This window comes from Artemia sp. Qi Xiang Cuo, chromosome 19 (genome assembly GCF_049724085.1).
Source record: "Artemia sp. Qi Xiang Cuo chromosome 19, ASM4972408v1, whole genome shotgun sequence".
Classification (NCBI taxonomy): domain Eukaryota; kingdom Metazoa; phylum Arthropoda; class Branchiopoda; order Anostraca; family Artemiidae; genus Artemia; species Artemia sp. Qi Xiang Cuo.
In genome coordinates this window covers 40,534,996-40,550,981 of record NC_142812.1, presented here as the reverse complement: position 1 = coordinate 40,550,981, position 15,986 = coordinate 40,534,996, and the positions used below count along the sequence as shown (strand labels likewise).

At 37.1% G+C, this 15,986-nt stretch overlaps 1 protein-coding gene across 1 annotated transcript in view; it reads right to left on the bottom strand.

Moving 5' to 3' along the window:
* The window catches only part of LOC148940837 (phospholipase D1-like), a 404,878-nt gene that overhangs the window by 18,612 nt on the left and 370,280 nt on the right, over positions 1-15,986 (bottom strand). Inside the window, exons 19-20 of the mRNA XM_089105088.1 lie at positions 15,437-15,562; positions 4,240-4,345 (exon numbers count right to left, since the gene is read on the bottom strand). Coding sequence (XP_088961214.1) covers positions 4,240-4,345; positions 15,437-15,562 — 232 coding nt within the window. The remainder of the gene's footprint in view (positions 1-4,239; positions 4,346-15,436; positions 15,563-15,986) is intronic.

The following is a 15,986-nucleotide window of genomic DNA, read 5'->3' as shown; positions in this document are numbered from 1 at the left end:
TTATTTTTATTAAAACAAAGTAGAGGGCGGAGTTGGCAGTAAGTATAAGCAAATTGAATTCGAAATTGTCAGTTTTCCCATATAAAGAAATAAAATTCAGTTATGAATAAATGAAAAATTTTCACAATAAATAATTTGTTTTTAATTTGGCATGCACATTTTTGGGAGACAGGGGGAAGGAGGGTGCCAATCAAAATTTTGCCACGGGAACAAGTGTGGCCAGAGCCACCACTGAATCGAATTTATCATAAGAATTAACTCGAATATTGTAGCGTTAATAACGATTTTATTCGCTTTTTTTTAATTCTTTCAACTTAGTAATCGATACATTAACTTTCTGCAATATTTAGAAATATCTTTTTTTTTTATACCAAGTGCTTAAAATCTGAACAGCAACCGTACAATACAACTAATTTGCTCAGTTACTAGGTACAGCCTGGGTAAGCATAAAGCTTAAAACCCAACCCTTAGTTTAAAGTTTTAGGATTTAACATTTCCCTTAAGGCGAGAAAATTGCTGCGTTTTGAAAAGTTGGTTGACAAAACACGATTTCCTTTCGACTAAAGTTTATTTCACTGCATTGTAAACTTGGAACAGTTATATTGAGTTAAATTTCTTTGCAATGAATTCTGGAAATTATTTAGAGTACAGAAGTTTCTCAAGGGTCATTAGAAAAAGGAAATTAGGATGGAAAAGGAAAAGGAAAATCGGAAATTAGGATGAGACAGCCACGTTGTTTAGCTTTTAACTTTCATTTCACAGTTAAAAAATAATAATATTTAAGGCTTTATACTTGTCAGCGAAAATAATTAAAATAATAAATAAAAGTTCAAATAGGGATAAAATCCTTTTAATAGACAGTGATGATGATAACAGTGATAGAAATTCACAAAAAAATACCAGATATTTCGGTCACCTCTACAGTGACCGTCATCAGTAGTAAAACTACTGATGACAGTTTTACTACTGATGACGGTCACTGTATATGTGACCGAAATATCTGGTATTTTTTTTGTGAATTTCTATCACTGTTATCATCATCACTGTCTATTTAAAGGATTTTATCCCTATTTGAACTTTTATTTATCGTCATGGAAAGGCAGTGTGGTCTCCGAAATTATCTATATAATTAAAATAATGATAAGCAATGAAAGTGAGAGAGATAAACAAAGAGAGACATATGAAGGGAGAGAAAAAATAGACATATGCACATGAAAAGGGCCAAAAAACTCAAACACAACAAAGACAAAGATGGAAAAGAAACCAACTTGACAACTAAACTAGAAGAGCAAGCAGAAAGTTATAAATATTTGTTCTCTGCATCGGGAACCACTCCTCAAGACCCCTCATTCTATCGCTGAATGAACTTAAAATAATCAGTAAAATCGTCTTGACTAAATTTAAATTGACTGCAAAATTTTTAATTGTTTGGATTAACACAAGATTAACTTTTTTTTTTCTTTCAACAAGTACTATTTCACAACTTTAAAATGTCTTTGGTTAAACTATTATAGTTTAATATAGTTATTATAGTTATATATAATATACTATAATATACTATTATAGTTATAGCACATAACTTAATTTCAAATTATAAGGTTAAAAATTTTTTTTCAATAGGGGTTAGGTTCAATAAAACAGTTTTTTCCTTTGAAAAATTTGTTACTCTGTGTAGTGATTTATAAAGTAATACGAAAAATCCTAAAACAAATTTTGATTTATCAAATAATACAGTAGGCCTACATTTAAAGAATGAATACATTTTTGTACAAGATAAAACTTTTTAATGTTTTTGATTCCAACACCTTCGGAAAAGATTTATTTGTGAGAGAGTCAATGTGCTTGGACTGAGTAATTTTGACAGACCTACTTCGATTTAAGAGGTTAGTTAACCAAGCAAAGAAGCCATGTGATTTATTTATATTGCGATCGAAACAATTTGTGTTTGATTTTACAACTGCAAACATACACTTTCATTTTATTTTTACGGCCAGGAAAATTTCGTGGTCATCTATTCAATTGGCCAGGACTAGAAACACTTACATAAACATTTTAGACATTAATATATCGTTCTCCCTGCATACCAGGCCATATGCCCCCCCCCTACGGGGGACACGATGACGTAATTGTATTTTATTGTTTAAATTTATTGTTACGCTTATTGTCGAATGAACCTATCTTACTATCTATCTATTTATCACAAACCAAAGTCGATATGACCAAGGTCGAATCAAATAAATCTGGTTCTCACTAAAATTGGATCTTCGGTGCCCGGATCGCCGCTCCTTAGGATCTAACATCTGAACAGTTGTTTGCTTATTTTGGGACCCAAAGGCATCTAAAGTCGGGATGGCAGCGTAATTCCGATATCCTAAGATTTCAGTTCTGAAATTCAGTTCCTAATCTGTTTCCAATTAGTGCCACCAATGCATGAGAATGTGTGGCGGGGGGGGGGATTTTCGTCGATCCTTTTTAATGGAGGCACAAAAAGCTTTCTACAAAATATAGGACAGAATTTGTCAATTATTCTCTGCTAAAAAAATATATAAAAAATACATCTTTCAAATCCAGGGAGGCAATCACGAACCCTCCTCCCAACTGATGTGACTATTCCAAGGGGCATAGCCTTTAGGATTTTTTTTTGCCATACTCCTCAATTAGGGCAACCATAGATATTTTGTGGTACATCAACAAATATTTGCTACCTGTTGTCCTGTTTATCTGTTTCAAATGGTTCTTGGTAAAACAGTTTTGACAAGTAATAACCCCATTGGTGCCCATCGAATGCACTATTTTGTTATTGCCGTTACTTTACTGATTTTCCTGAGCACTGAAATTAATAACCCCATTGGTGCCCATCCAATGTACTAGCTTGTTATTGCCGTTACTTTACCGATTTTCCTGAGCACTAAAATTAGAAGCCACTATTTCCGATTTCAGACTTTTCCATTTAGGCTACTGTATCCCATTAGCTACTATTCCACTATCCTATTTTCTTTGATATCAAAATTAGGAAGCTACTGTCCCGACTTTTGATCAAGAGAGGCTTGCCCTGAGTATCGAAGCGCCGAATTAAGTTTTATCGAACAATTCTCAGCAGAATTCAACAGGAAAAAAAACATATGAATAGACTAAACACAAAAATTTGCAACACATTACGTGAAAACACTTTCTTTCTGTGTCCACACAAGTTAATGAGGTTCATTCCCATTGCACAAGGTCAAGGAAGAAAATTTGTGTTAATAATTTGGTTACGTCTAGGTCGGGGTTTTCTCTTGTGCTTAGAGGGGCTAAATTGTTGAAGTTGTTTAATGAGAATATTAAAAGTAGCGATTTAAGTGAACTTAAAAGGCTGATGAAGAATGTATTGTTTTTTAAATATGATTTTAACGATTAATTTAATAGGATACATAATTAATAGAATAAAACGGTATTGAATCATTAAAATTAGTATTTTCTTTCGATTGATTCGTGTAAGGAGGGAGTTGAGTGTTTAGTGTTAAGTTAGTAATAGCAGGGTACATGATGTTGTAATTATGTTTTGTTTTTTAAACTCCTTCAGAGGTTAATGTTGATTATTATTAATTATTTTCTTTTTGTGGATTTGTTTGATTATTCCTCCTTCATATCATGCTGCGGCATTTGAAGAGGATGTGTTTATGTTAAGTTTTTGTTATTAATTGATATTGAATTAAATTGTGCTATAAATAAGTTTTTTGTACCAACTAGATGCATAACAAGTGTACTCTTTCGCGGAAACTAAAAAATAGTATGCGGTTTTACCATTAAAATTTAATCTCGCCTCCACCCCTCTGAAAACACTGGATCAGACCTCTCTAAAATCAGACCTCTCTAAAACACCCCTACTGGATCAGATCAGTAAAACACCCCTACTGGATCAGACCTCTCTAAAATCTGAAAATCTTTTTATTCATCATAGATGACGATCATGTTAAAAACTTAATTTTAATATCAAAATCGTTCTGAAACAAGCATCCGCTGCTAAAAAAAAAACTCATCACTGTAATACATTCATGAAATAACTCAGTCACTTTTCCCCCTTCCCTTTGGAACATTTATGTTTTGGCAACCCGAACTACTTTGAATGACCAAAATCACATTGAATTTCCAATTTTCAAGAAATTACTCTTTTACACAGAGAAGGGATCTAGATAACATGAAAGTAAAATTCCCAATAAGATAAAAATCTCGTTTACAAAAAAGATAAGTAGAGATTACCAATTGTCCGTTCAGATTTGAATGATTCCTAAGACCGTAGAAGGTGATGTATTCACAAGGGTCAATATTTGCCTCTCTTAATTTTCCCATTAGTGACTTCGGTCCTCTGAAAATGGAATAGAAGACGTGAATAATTAAGACGACCAGAAACGGTTATTAATAAAGTAAGATGATGTGTTCTTTTTTAAAACTAACTATCCTTGTAAACAAAGAGAATAATCTATTATCTTCCTCTGCAAGGTTATACCAAATCTTCAATGTAACATTTCGAATTAACTCTTTCAGGGGTCAAATAAATTTAAATGTCCTGAATCATACTCCTAAAGACTTTAACTAGATTCTGACGAAAACCAGTAATTTTTTCTGTGAGGAAACGACCACGCGACATAGACATATACATATTTTATTAAACTTACTCTCTATAGCGCTAAAAGCACTAATACCGAGGGTTTTTACAAATACGACAAAGTTAAATAACAAATACGACAACAAAAAATGAATAAAACCATTTTACTTTTCGTAGAATTTGTTGACCATGTCTGTAAAAAAAGGGACAAAGGAATGCTGGTAGCGAGTCATACGGCATGTCAATGGGTACTGGACGGTATTGTCTCCGGGTACGGGACGTAACGGGGGCTAGCGGGGGCAGGATCGTCCTGTGTTTGCTGCTACGGAGCAGGAAATGGCCGAACTGGCAAATAAGTCTCTGACGGCGGTTAAAAAGCAACTCGAGGCAAAGAATCTTAAGTGCATTGTCATAAGTAGTGAAGGCCTGACCCAGCATAATCTTACAAGTCAGTATTTGGATAGCTTCGATATCTTGACATATCCCAGCATTCAACTGTACACTAGGGCCCCACACTGGGCACGCATATTCAATGGTGGGTAGGATATAAGTCTTGAAGGCAAGCTTCATAGAATTCACACTGAACCCGAACCGCTTCATGGTAATCAGTGACTGCAGTGGTGCATACCCTTTTCGCAAAAGGTCACTTACGTGGTTGTCGAACTTGCAGTCAACGGAAAAAATTACCCCCAGAATTTTTTCACTGCCAACTGTTTTAAACAAGGTCCGGGGCTCCTGAAAGTCCGATTTAAGAGGGTTGAAACGCAACACCTTACACTTCTGCTCATTGAGGGCGAGGCTAGCTCGCTCGCATTCATTCTAAAAACCGTGGGTAGACTAGGATCGAAAAGGGGGATCGCTGATTGGCCTTCTAGTAGGTATTTGAGTAAGAATGACAGATCATCAACGAATTTATATTTGTCCTTGAAAGTACGCAGGAGGAAGTTAATCACAGCGAGGAAAATATTTCCGGCTAGTTTAATGCCCTGAGGGGCACCGCAAGTGATTGGTAGAAATGCATAATTTGAATTGTCTATGCTAAGAGCGAAAACGCACAGCTCCCGCTGGGAAGGAAAATCAACGATTAGACGCAGCAAGCCACTTTTGGGGCCCATTTCACTTAGGTTATTGATAGCGATAATGTGTTTGATGAGATCGAAGACTTTTCTGTAATCAGCGAGGGTCAAGCCTACGAAGCTTTTCCCTTTCACGAGCCACGATAGAATGTCGTCATACAGACGCACTAAGTACACTGACGTGTTGGAGCCACTGAGGCATCCGTACTGGAAAGGGTCTATATTTGGTTCTATATCACTCATCAGCAGTCTTGCAACAAATGTCTCTGTTATCTTGGCCATGCAGGGAGTCAGCAAGATAGGCCTTAAGTCATCTCATGATTTTGGCGGAGATTTCTTAGGGATCACTTTGATGTAGGATTTTTTCCAGGGGATGGGAAATTTGCCGAGTGTTATACAAAAGTTGATGATACTAGCGAGAGGGGTAGCAAGGAAGAGCGCAAATTAACGAAGGAGACGCACTGGGATTTCTCCAGGATGTGAGGAGCTACGAGGTTTGAGCTTCAGTAGTTCTGTGCACACTTGATGGGGCTAAACTGACGGCCGTGAAAGTTCACAAGGTGCACTAGTGTCAAGGACTGCAGCTAGGTCCTCTTGTGAGAAACTTGGGCAAGTGGTACAAATACCAGAAAAAAAACCATTAACTTAAGTAACTGTTATGTAAGTGCCGTCCTCTTCCAGGATTTTTAAGTGAAGATCGCGGGTTTTACCAATTATCCTTTTCACTGAATCATGCCATTTTTTGCTGTTACTGAATAGGGTAGGATCAACATGGTTAGATGCGACATCGACATACGAAACCTGCAACATCTTCTAAAGCGTTCGGAGAAAATTTTCCTGTTTGAAAAAGAGACGTATTTTATTCTAGGTACTTAAAAAAAAAGAAAAAAAAAGTACTAGTAGTGCATTTTTACCAGTGCACAAAACAAAAAACTATCATTTATTGTGGACGGAATTTTCTCGGCTGGAGAAACGAAATTTTCACCTCTTAACCAAAAAACCAAACATTCACTCATATAGTGAGGTCATTCCATTTGGGTGGACCCAAAATCCAGCTACCAAATTAAACCAACTGCTGAAAGAACCAATCTTCAGGCTTTTTCTGCATGCTCTTACTTAAACTTTGGTTGTCTTGATTGGGACACAGGTTTTTCAAGAAAGTTATCAGATACCCTGAAGCACTTGTTAGAATGTCCTAGGGCTCAAAGAGCATTCAACAAAAGCCTAAGGAACATTTTCATCGACAGATTATTCCATATTTCGTACGCTTAGAAAATTGCACTAAAGTAATTATGCACCCATCTTTTTAATTGTGAATTGGTAGATCATTTGGTAGATTGGTAGGTTACTCAATAGTTCGTAGGTTTAGAAATTGGCAGCAAGGTAAATTTTTAACCATCTTTTAAGTGTGGATTGATAGATTATTGGTGGGTTGTTCCATACTTTATACGCTTAGAAAATAGCACCAAAGTAAACATATTAACTGTCTTTTTAAGTGTGGAAAGAAAGACTTAGTTACTTTTTGAACAGACCATGAATCTGTTCATGTTTCAGCAAATAGCTGATGCTTTCCATTCTCATCAAAACACATATTCAATAATTTTCATTTGATGTTTGGGGTTTGACGCGCTCGATCAACAGGTCATATACGTTAATTTCTATTTAGCATACATTATCAGTATTGTAAGGTTTCTTCTTGAAGCAGGTTTTTTCTTTCTTGTTTATTCATAAATGTCAACATCGTCGTAAAATAGACTGTTCCGAAATTCCAATTTGGCCACTGTTTTTCAGAAGAAGAAGACAATTATGTTAGAAACAAAATCCAATATTTTAGAGGAGTATACTAAACTTAAGCAGATTATTTCTTCGTTGTAGGAACATTCCATCCTTTTGTAAAAGTTTTGCCAAATAAACATATTCACAAGTTCAAATTTACATCTATTTAAACTAAATTTCAAAATAAATTTATAATTTGCGTTTTTTCTTTAAGATCACAGTTAGTTTTACTTACAAATTTGAATTTTTTATAGTCTAGAAAGCTTTTACGAAAGAAATTTTCATTAATCAATTCAGGCTAATTAATGCAATAGAAAATTAAGCAGTATGGAATTTAGTTGTACAATATTTAGATAAAATCTGCTTGCCAAAAAAATCAACCTTACAAAAAAAGGAAGGACATAACTCCTCGTCACAAAAATGAGCTGTTCAAAAATTAGGACTAAAAATAAGATCAATTAAAATTTTAAGATTTTTTTTTTTCTTTTTTTTTTTTGGTCAGGTGAAACCCACTATACTTTCCACGAACTGGCAAAAATGTCTTTCAGGTAATAGCTTATTACTGCCTATAAAGGAATATACCAATAAAAAAATCAATAAATCAATAAAAATAAATCAATAAGAAAATATAAAAATTAAATAAAATCAATCAATAAGTAAAAGCGGGATAAACAAAAAAAAAAAAAAAAAAAATATCGCGAAGATAACACAAAATAAGATTTTATCGATAGAGATGGACTATTTGCGTCTTTTGAATTGAGCATAGATTTGATTCTAGTGGAATAATGAATATAAAGAATACAAAATCATAACTGACAATATTCCAGTTCTGTGTGACCTTTTTAATTGATTCCTTTCAGCCCCGATTTCATCAATATTATTATTGTTTATGTATATTTTATTGTTCAAGGCATCCAGAAATATTTTACTAGCAAACTTTAAAAATCAATCGTCCTGAAATAAAGAATGAACTTCCTTTTAAAAGTGAAATTTTTCATATACAATAAGAAATTTTTTAAAATAAAAAAAGTTGCTCCCACTTATCATGAAGCAACTAACACTGTTATCATTAAGAGGGCAATTCAAGGTCAAGGGTCAAGGATCAATGAAATTCAAAGAAGTCTCTATTTACATTTAATTAAAGATAGGGATGGTCTTGGAGTACTGGAAACTGATAAAAGAGAGACTTTGTCACTTTAGGGCTTAAGTTTCCTGTAAAACGTGCGATTTTTCAACAAGTCTACAGCTGTAACTTGCACCAAAGGGGTAAGATACTTGCATCAATGAATTCGTTATTTTCAAATCCACCTATTCACTGAGAAAGAAACAATGTTACCACTTAGACTTTTTCTTAGAAAATAACAAGAATTTGGTTAAGAAATAGGAACCTTCCCTATTTTTACGATTTTTCACCTTTTAAACGTATTTTCAACTTAAAACATACAAACTAACTTACGGTTCCAAATTAGATCCAAATATATAAAGTTAAGGTTTAGATAACGTGAGTATTTGAAAGAAAATCTGGACTGATTATGGTCATACTTGCTTTTTAACACTACGGGGCAAGGTCCAGCCCGTAGACATGAAGGCAGAGTTTTACCACCCACACACCCGAACTTAGCCTCAAGACACAATCGAAATTTATATAGCAATATGAAATATTGTTCCGATATTGAAATTTAGAACAGACATCCCTGAGAACTTAAAAAGATTGGTTTCAACTCAGGAACAATTCCTTAGAGACATTTGGTTGAATTTATAGACTTGGTACAGGATATGATTACACTTGTCCAAGTTACATAACTGAGAGACAAATATTGAAAACATCTTTGCTAGGTAGCAGGCATTATCTAACGCAAGATACCAGATTTTACATAACCACCCTTTCCCTAGCATTTTGGGATTTGTGACTAAAAGAATTATAAAGCGTATAACAGACTTTGCCCATAGTACATGAATGAATGAATATGAATGAATATATTGGAAAAAACCCGTCACAATTGAACAAAAGACGGATAAAAAACAAAAGAGAAGAAAACGCACATACAAAACACAACGAAACTTCTTGAAATGAAAATAATCACGAAGGAACTATAATACAACTATGTAAGAATGGCAGTCCACTGGTGGTTACTCGCTTCTACTCTATCACGGTACTTTTCAAGACACGCTTCCACCGCAGTAAATGGATCAGGTACTGAATACCGCCTCATTAGGTAAGAATTACTTGTTCTTAATGGCATCTCAAGTAGGAACTTGAGGTACCTGAAGAATATTCTTCTTATAGTTACTTTATTCGAATTTGTAAGTAACTTCCAGAACGGCGAAACGTAAAGAACATGGGGTAAGGCAACAGCATCAAATATTTGGGCACGCAGCGACCTATTTAGATTACGCTTGGAGGAAACCGAAGCTCCATAAGCTGACCTGATCTTCTTCTCGATGTGCTTTACAAGTAGTGCTCGTGTATGCTGAAGAGTTTCACCGATCGTCAGACCCAGGTATACAATTGACTTAGAGGGCATGACCACCTGTGACCCTAGTTGGATTTCGGGTTGAGAGGCATTCCAGTTACATAACAGTACTTCACATTTTGTCACATTAAAACTCAACCCGATTTCATCATACTCCATCTCCAAAATTTTAAAGTTAGATTCCAAAGAAGACAAAATTCTTGAAAAGTTTAGAAGGTCATCTGCAAACCCAACTAGGGACACGTCAATGCCTTTAAAAATACAGCAAGGGGCCACTTTTGACTTGGTCGTCGATATGCTGTTGTTGAACAGATAAGGTGATGATACGGCTCCCTGTTTTATAACTTTCTTCACCACAGCAAACCTACGACTTAATTTACCTGACAGTTTAATACGGACCTTGAGCCTACTATACATGTCGTTCAAGGGTTTGACAATAGCACGGTCAACTCCGGACTTTCTCAGCTCAACCATATTCTGAGAATGGATACCTGAATCAAAAGCCCGCCGTACATCATATTCACCTATAGCTAGGCTTTCTTTCGAAATGTGGGCATCCAGTAGAACATTTGCAACTACATGCAAGGCATGGGCACATCCTAAGCCAGCTTGGAATCCAAACTGGTGGGGAGGCACTTTACAACTAGCTTTAATGTCCGAAATTATGAGCTTTTCAAATAGCTTACAAAACACAGATGATACAGTAATGGGTCTATATGACGATGGTTCATGATCAGGTTTACCCCTTTTCAAAACTGGAGTGATCACACCTAAACAGAAAATGTCCGGTACAATACCATGTGTTAGTATAATTTGGTAAGCTATTGCTAAATGCTCCGATAGAACTGGACCACCATTCAGTAGGTGTAGAGCACAGATTTGGTCGGCACCGGCGGATAATTTCTTCTTCAATTTTTGACAAAGGTGGGTTATTTTCGCACTAGAAATCACGAGGTAATTATGCTCTTTCGTCATAAGCTGATCGAGCTCTTCACTAAACTTTTTATTTTTCACTTCATCTGGTGGGGAGAATTCAGCAGCAAAATAATCTACCCATATTTCCTCATCTATATCACTAGCATTTTGTCCCGTACTTTCTACAGACCAAATTAGGGTTTTCAATGATTTTTGAAACTGTTTCCCGTTTGAGGCTACTACGATGTTTTCGTAGCTCTTTCGCGAACCGCCGTTTTGTATAAACCCGCAATTCATTGACTACCCCGCTTCTTGGCCGGTCGCACTCGTGCCAAACCCCCAGCCAGAACTTGGCAGCTGCTCTTGCCTTCACAAGCTCACTGTTAGAGGCCCATCCTTTCACTCGCGACCCACGTCGGACGCTACGTAATGGGACAGCAATCCTTTCAGCTACTCTCAAGGAGTGGCAAATTACGCAGAAATACATGTTCAGTTGTAGGCGTATCTCGCTTTCTGTTAGGCCACAATCCCACTAGAGGAGGTGGAAAGGCACTTTAATTTTCTTCAAAATTTGTTCACAATTGAGCTGGAACTGCTCACGGACTACTTTTTTCCAATCACGTGCTGGCTCAGGCTTGGTTTTTGGAGCACACTGGGGACTGACGGCTGGTATTGCAAAAGAGAGAGGTAAATGATCCGAATAGGCACCGTCAGATCCAACCGAGACTGACTCTAGGTCCAGTTTGTAAGTTACTACATGATCAAGATTTGAGACGGTTTTTGCGGTACTGATATAGGAATAGCACTTATCCTTCTTAGCAACTTTAAATCCGCTTGGTAGGGCGTTCAGCAATAGTACAGCCCGAGGGCAGGAATGATCGTCGAGATTGCAGTTAAAGTCACCAAGAATTATAACAGGGCATGATTTCTGGACAAAACTGAGGAGGCACTTTCCGAGCTTCTGGCATGCTTTTGCAAACTTCTTTTCTGAAGCGATGTCATTGTAATTGGTTGGTAAATAAACATTTACGAAAAACACGCCATGCATTTTGGCAGCTTGGAACCATTCATTCTGCTCGACACACACGGGGGCCCCGAGTTAGAGCGCGTGATTATGGCTAGGCCACCAGAGGGACGACCCCGAGTCCCAGATCTTCGCGCAGGTTGAACGAGGTAATGCATATCCGAGGAAAACTTTAGAAGGTTTACACTATCATCGGTCAGAAAGTGTTCCTGTATGCAAATACAGTTATATTCTTTAGAAAGGTCAGTTAGAAGGGGGATTCTGTCCAACACTTTACCGTTCATATTCCAGCAGAATATTCGATTTTCCATTTACGTGCTAGTGTTAGGCTGGGCTTTGTTAAAGGGACAAGCAGCATGGTAGCAAGAGTGTCTACTAGAGCCGCAGTTTAGGCATTTTGCGGATTACTACATGGGTTGTCCTTACTAGAGCTGTGACCATCGCCACCGCAGCGCGAACACCTTTCTGGTTGCGACCAGTCAGCTGCTAAATGACCAACATCATGGCACTTGAAACACCTCCTCGGTAGAAAGCGGAACTCTTCAATCCTGAACAGTTCTAAACAAATCTTCAGCGGGTTCGCGATAGCGTTTTCAAGTGTTTGTCGACTTGCATAGAATAACTTGAACGCTCTCGTAGATCCGCATTGCGCCACTTTGTCGCAACCAGCAATTTGACAGAGTTCACTCTCGCTAACTGATGAGGGTACTCTTTTCATGAGACCGACAAACTGGGGAACTTTGACTTTAGTGGTTATGTTCTTCCTTTTCATTGCTTCTGCAAGTTGGGTAGCGGCATCTCGAGACTGGACAAGAATCTTCCATTCATCGTTGTTACGTTTCAGAGTAAGAGAATCGGAGCTTACGTCGCTAGGGCAAACCTTTGCAATGAAGTCTTTCCGGGATTGTGGGGAGGTTAACTCAGGCGGCATATCGTTTGCTTTCACAACCACCGAGTAAAGTGGCTTTGATGGCGGATTCGCTGCTGAACGGGGAGTGGGTGAGCCCTGGGAAATAGCGTCGCTTATGGTAGTACATTGCTGCGATACCCCGGCGAGCTGCTGAGCACATTGTTCAGATGCAAGTTTGATCTTATCCGCGATAGCCCCTAATCCGGCATCAAACTTTCGACACATCTCGTTTACTTTTATTCTCACGCAGGCACTGACCTCATCAGGGCAGGTGGGCACTTCCTGCGGATCAAAAATTACGAAAGTAGACAAGGGCTTTTTCTCTTTAGCGCAAAGGGCTAGGATTTTCGCCATTTCCATCACGTTATCAGAATCGTTTGCCGTTTTCCGATAGACGTAATCATAACCAATCTCATTTGCAAGTGTTATAAGTTTCTCCTTCGCACTAAGAATTTCAGCATGATCAAAGAATTCCACAGCTCGTTTAACAATGCTTTCAATTTTGTTCCCCGCTTGCATGGATCGCGTGAGAAAATTCAGTACAGCATTGCGTACGAGAGTCCCCATTGCTTACGTCACAGCATTCAACGCAATTTTCGGATAGCGTACACAAGTATAAGGGAAGCGTCGGGACCTGCTCACCTATTCCCCGCAATTTAAGGGTAACTAAATACCAGCAGGTACGTACGGCTCTTGCGGCAGGCACCCGTCCCTCTTCTGCTTACACCCTGTGTACGTTTACCTATCGGGAATATTATTTCGCGGCTCGCTTTGCATGGAAAATTCTTCAAAAGAATTTGATTTTAAATCCAGATAATTCTTCAGACAACCAATCCTCACTCGACAGCAAAGTAACCTTGCAAAGTAACCTTGACTAGACTGAAGCCTATGCTGAAGTCATTTACTATCTAAATCACTTGACAGAGGCCTTGTAAGTTTAGCCTAATTAGACAAACACATTTAAATCACACAATCTTCAATTCTCTGGTCTGTTGGTGGCTTTTTGACGAAATTTCACTGGACTTTGAATAAGATAACCAAACTTTCCAAACGTTTTCGGCTGCCGACTTTTTGGCTGATTTTTCAAATTCGCCCAAAAGAAATTATATTGGCAACTTCGGAGCGGCAACAGCGACAAAGAAAAGTCGAAATCAGGACACGTTGAAATCTCCAGGGAATTACACTTATATATCACCAACTAGGAACAAATCAAACACAATAAAAATCCAAGGTAAGTAAGTATAGTATAACCCTTTAGGGTCTATTAATAAGGAAAATAACACACTAGGTATGGAAAAATGTCTTTGACTCACTATTTGAGGCAATAATCCACAATTAGAAATTCATAATAACACATGGGTTTGTTGACAATTATCTTAGAACAAACTTTACACATTTATGTAAGTTATCAATTTACTCATATTGTGTGTGTTTGATCAGACAACGTTTGGCTCAAAAGGCTTATCCGTCCACACAGTTGTTCACTCCTTTTCAGGTATACTAAGCTAAGTGGGTCTGATAGTTCTCTTTTGCAAATCATATCTTTTCTTCAGGTCACAGCTAACCAAGAGGAACGCAACTTACCACTTCTGTTAAAAGCTTCAACGAGACAAGTAAATTCTATATATGCTTAAATCTTTTCCCCCAATTGTTTACCGAACAAGTAGAGTCTATTTGAAGGACAGTAGACAATAGTTATGGTTTTTTTTCTAACCATTGTAGCTGTGCATGTCGATACTGTATATTATGCTGATAGTGCCTTTATTATCCGACTGCTTAGGACCAAGAGAGATCACATGCCCTTGCATTGCACTGCTGAAATCCTTTGTTTGGTTAGTTTACAACAAAGAGATCATATTACTGGACTCAAAATGTGAGTAGAACTAAATAAGAAAACCCGAGATGATTTAAACTAACTTTGCATAAAGTGAATACTTATTCGTAGATAGCATGTTATATTCCTCTAAATCACACTATAAGGCGTATTCTACCACAAAGAATAAACAGAATACAGTAGCATGAGACAACGTTATCTAGTGGCGACAATACTGGAATGCTGCCCAGCCAGAATTGGAGGATTTCGCAATCAATAATTAGGAAGATGAATAGAGAAGTCTAAGGAGATACAAGAAGAAAGGAGACTTTAAAGTCTGATCTTTAATTGAGTGAATTAGGTACCAAGCTTACGCTTTGGTTCTGATTAATTATAATGATAGGGCACCAGTCTTTTGGAGTAAAAAATATCGGCTTAGTAATCCGTAGTAAGCACATTTAGAAATTTCTCGTTAGGAAATTTAAGAAATCAGGTGCTTTTACACACACACAAAAAAAAACACAAAAGAAAACAATAGTCAGCATCAAAAGCAAGTTTGATTAATTTTATTTCTTAATAATGCAAAATAGTTTAACATTATAAATAATAATCGACTTGTAGATAAAACAATTAAAACAATATTTTTAGAGTCATAATATAACAAACAATAAGAACGTTTTGTTGCCATCGTAAGATGCTCTACATCCCGTTACCGAGATGGTAATTCTACAAAAAAAGCAAGAGCCTTAGAGAATGGGCTCAGGAGAGGGATTGAAGGGAACCAGAATACAGGTTTCAAAGAAGAGATAAAAAAAAATTGGTAACATCGTCAGCACAAGAATGTCAAGGCAAAAACGTCTTACCGACAAATTGAGAAATAATTCCAGTGACAGACAGCCAAAAGGGCAGTACCTCTGTTTTGTTTGATCTCACCTTCAAAACCAGGCAAAAGTGGCATCACAACATATACACGAAAACGACTGCCTTCCCTGGAAAATTCAAATTGAAAAGAGAAGCCAGATCAACATTGTTTCGTGAAAAAATAGATAAAAGATTTGACGCCACAAAAAAAGAAAAAAAGTATTTTTTTAACTAGAAAGCACCCAAAGGGACTCATAAACATGACTTAATTATAAAGAGCGAGACAGCGGAGCTTTATAGGAATTGGATAATTCGCTAAAATATCAAAAAACGGTTGAACTGTATGAAAATCCAAGAAGTATGGATACACAAAAGGATATGGAGGAGTATGGCTGAGGCTCCTGTCCCCACTCAGTCCCACGAGTGTGCGTCTATATCCACGTCAAAACTTGAAAGCACGAAGTTGGAACTCGAGAACCGATATTTGGTTTCACAGAAAGCATCCTAAATTTTTTTAGCACCAAAAAGTTTCATTTCCAGATTGATTTTAAA